A 4,018-nucleotide genomic window follows, 5' to 3' on the forward strand; every position below is an offset into this window, starting at 1 on the left:
TCTGCAAATAGGATAATAAGGAGAAAAATAATTACAATTTTTTTTTTTTAACAAATGATAGCACTAGTGGGTTAAACATTAAATATTAGGATGAGAGAGATTGGTGGGGATCAAATGTGCTGAACAACAAAGTTTTATTTAGGAAAAACACCATCATTATGGAAATGTACACGCAGTAGAAAAATACACCAATCTATTGAGATATGGTATGCTACAAGTGAATATTTGCAACAAGAAATGAATCCTAATTTTAGGATGACCGACCCCTTTAATCCAGTTCATATGATGTCCTTTTTGAGAGCTAGAGGAAATGCATCCCCAGTACATAATCATTATTATTTTCTATCATTGCAGTAAAATATCATCTGTTAAAACTTGAATTTTTTGTAAACCATAAAATATCATACAAATTCTCAACTAAATCCATGACATCCCCAAGTTCTCAACTAAATTCAAATTCTACAATAATTCGGAGAACCCTAACAATCTTCTTGTTTTAAGTTACGTATTAAAGATCGTTTCGGTCATTTATATGTTATACAATAAATAAGCGAATTACATTTTTCAGTTAAGCACTAAAATTATGACAATGCTAATTAAACGAATAAAATGTGGTTTGATTCAGTTGTTTTGTAGGAAATGTAAAATTAATCTTAAAGGTATAACCTAAAAATGAAAAAAAAAATAATTTTGTGAGAGAGGGGTAAAATGGGAAATAGGGAGGTGGAGAGTGAGGACCTCAGTCGCTTTGACGAGTAGGAAAACATGATCATTCAAATTCTCTCTCTCTCTCTCTCTCTCTCTCAGTTGAACAAATTTATAATTAGTTTAATTGAAATCAAACCCACAACGGCTAACGAGTCAGAGAGACAAAACATTCACTTTTCAAAATCCGTCTCGGGCGAAGGACCGCCACCATCTCTTCTTGCACTATAACCTTCAAAATCCTTCAAAATCTGTATCTTACCGTCAATAATATCACTCGATATTCGCTTTCCTTTTCTGTAATTTGATTACCCACTTCAGGTTTTCCATCTCGAAATCAAATTCATCAATTTCTGCAATGGGTACTTGTTTTAGCAAGAAGAACACCTCTTGTTCTCCTGCTCCGCCGCCTCCTCCTCCATCTGCTCCGCCTCCTACCGGTTATGGTTACGGTTATGGGGTGGTTGATTCAAGCATCAAGAGCAAGCCCATATCGGAAACTGAAGCAGGGGACCTTAAAATGAAGGTGAAGAAGCAGCCGGGAGCAAAACAAGAACAAATTGCCCAACAAGAAGGAGACAATCAAGATCAAGAACCCCAAGTCCAAGTGAAGAAAGAGGTATTCGTCATCAAACACCGAAAGAGCCATGACGAAAGAGGGGACAGAGATTGCAAGAAAACCCCACTTCCCCAAAACCAAATCCAACCGAATTCGCCGCGACAACCTCCGTCAGATGCGGCGGTTGTTTTTGCTGCTTCCGCAGCTTCTCCTCCGCAGATTGCTGCTGACACCAAGACCGGTGCTTGCAGTGAATCCGTGGATGACGTTGACAAGGTTGGGAAGCGTGTGAGGACGTTGAGCTGCAACAAGGAGGAATTGGACGCCATTCTCATACAGTGTGGAAGGCTTAGCCGCAGCAATTCTTCCGGGTCTGCGAATAGAACCCGAAAGTACTCTGGTTCGAAGAGGAGCTATGATTTTGATGCGAGCGATGTTCATGCCAATGTCAATGATATATGTAACGGTGCTGATGCTGATGGTGAGGGTGATAGGCTTTCAGAAGAGAAAACTCACCGCCATTCTTCGAGGTCAAGGCCTTCTTCTCCTTCTTCTCAAGGGAGGAGGAGGAGGACACCCAGCAGAGAAAGAAATCAGCAGCAACGATCGAGCAGCAGGGAGAGACGAACTAGTCTTTCACCGGGCAAACGCTCATCTTCTAATGCTAATTCTGGTGCAACAGCAGCTGCCAGTGCGAATCCTAGGCCAGGAAAGATGGTTTCAGTCCCTCCAGCTGCCATTAACAATGGGGAATCTGCAACTACCATCAAGCGAATTTCAGTGAAGAGAAATGTTGGATCCCCCCGTGCTCAGTCCCCGGCTAGAGCTCAGTCTCCAGCTATATTGAATGGTAGAGGTCCCAATGACGGTCAGCAGCAGCCTTCTCTAAGCCGGAGCTCCTCAAGAAAAGCGGAGCAATCCCCCTACAGAAGGAACCCATTGGCTGAGATCGATCCTAACTCCCTTGCCTACCCACAAGTGAATAACAACAGCCGAAACAAAAGAGAAATCAAGGGTGAAGAGGAGATTGTTGTCAAGGAACCCACCAATCTTTCAAATCAGGTAGCTTATCTTCTTGTCATTTCCTCGATAGTTATTCCCAAGTTTGAACTTTTGAATACCCTCTCCGTAGTTTAGATTAGATTGAATGGAATATTGCTTGAATTTGTAAACCTCTACGATTATTATTATTCTCTCTGAGAGGAAGACTATGCTATTAGTTACCTTAAAAGTTTGCACTTTTAAGCCGAAAACCAAATTGTACAATGAACTTGTTCTTCTGAAGTTTAGCTTGATTAATCATCTTGCAGAAACCGACTCTTGAAATCAACTGTAACAGAATTGTTGCCCAAGGTATCAACTACATAACCAGCAATAGTACAATGGACAACAAGAACAAGGTTCTAGTGGAGGAGGCCAAGGGACAACCACAAGGGAAACCCCAAACATTAACAAGAAGCAGGTCCTCTAGGCGATCCAGAGACCTAGACATTGATCCTGAAACTGACACCCTTTTGAATCCTGGGCAATCTTTGTATACTTCACTATTGCTCCAAGACATACAGAATTTCCACCAGCAGAACACGCCGAGTGCAGTATCACTCCCTTCATGTGTATCTAAGGCCTGTTCCATTGTAGAAGCAGTTGCCGACCTCAACTCTGCTACGAAAAGCACTCCAACAGATCAAATGAACAAAAAATTTGCTTCTGGCTATAATGCTTCACTTGCTGGGAAGAGCATAGGCTGTCTAGCAGATGAGCGAAAAGATCCTTTTGTTGAGTCTGAGGTAGTTGCCAATGATGATCTGATGGAGCCAAGCTTCCACAAGTATGTGACTGTGAGAAGGGGTACTGGTGCATTGGAAGATATGGAGGACCAAGAGTCTTCTGGCAGCAACAGCTTTCTCAGTGGTAGTTCTCACTCGCAACAACATAATTGGGGCTTCTCTTCTTCTTCATGGGAACCCAATTCAGCCGACTCCACTGATTGCTGGACTTCAAGATCCAACACCAAGGAGGAGGATCACAAAACTCCAGTGAGTATTGGTATGGATGAGGCTGCAAGAAGGAGATTGAATAGGCACCAGTGCAGCGGTGGAATTGGGCGTGGAAGTCTCGATTCCATCAAAGCCAAAGGGCTTCCCACACTTCCAGGTGTTGCAGCTGCAGCATCAATGTAGATGTAGTTAAGCGTTTTTACTTATTCATTCAGATTTGTACCTTTCGATTTCAGCAACTCTCCCTCTAGTGTAGACTACATTTGTGTTGGCAGTTGCATACTTGCAACATTTTCTATTTGAAGCGCTGATTAAATTCTTCTTCTTTTTTCCGTAAATGCTTCTGTTAAATTGTCACACTATAGTTCATAACTCCAGCAGTCGCACGAGTCTACATTCTTAGCTATTGGACATTAGGCAATGAAGCTTGAGATTGGGAGCTATGCATACTGAGTGTTCACGATACCACTGATTGCAACTCTCTTCAACAATCATCTCATAGTCTATGTTGTATGAGACCAAATGGTTGTATCCTACAGCTGCTTTGATGTTCAAATTTAGCTTGTTTGGCAACTTTAAGATGGGTGTTCAGAAAGTACGATTCTATAGCTGCTTTTATGTTCAAATTCGTATGGTTTTCAAGTTTGAGTTTGATTTAGGGTTTCGATGCTTCATTTCTGTCTTCTCGTTTCTCCACTTTTTACTTCAGTTTTGAATGGGATTAGTGTTTCTAATTTTGATTGTTCATATTTAGAAC

The 4,018-nt window shown here is 41.5% G+C and overlaps 1 protein-coding gene across 1 annotated transcript; it reads left to right on the forward strand.

Annotated features, from left to right (window-relative positions):
- The first annotated feature begins 926 nt into the window (after positions 1-926).
- LOC137746156 (uncharacterized protein At1g65710-like) lies at positions 927-3,774 on the forward strand. Its single transcript, XM_068486237.1, has 2 exons — positions 927-2,326; positions 2,575-3,774. The coding sequence occupies exons 1-2, from the start codon at positions 1,064-1,066 to the stop codon at positions 3,442-3,444; spliced, it is 2,133 nt and encodes a 710-aa protein (XP_068342338.1). The 5' UTR covers positions 927-1,063; the 3' UTR covers positions 3,445-3,774.
- Positions 3,775-4,018: the final 244 nt, after the last annotated feature.

This window comes from Pyrus communis, chromosome 9, assembly GCF_963583255.1.
Source record: "Pyrus communis chromosome 9, drPyrComm1.1, whole genome shotgun sequence".
Classification (NCBI taxonomy): domain Eukaryota; kingdom Viridiplantae; phylum Streptophyta; class Magnoliopsida; order Rosales; family Rosaceae; genus Pyrus; species Pyrus communis.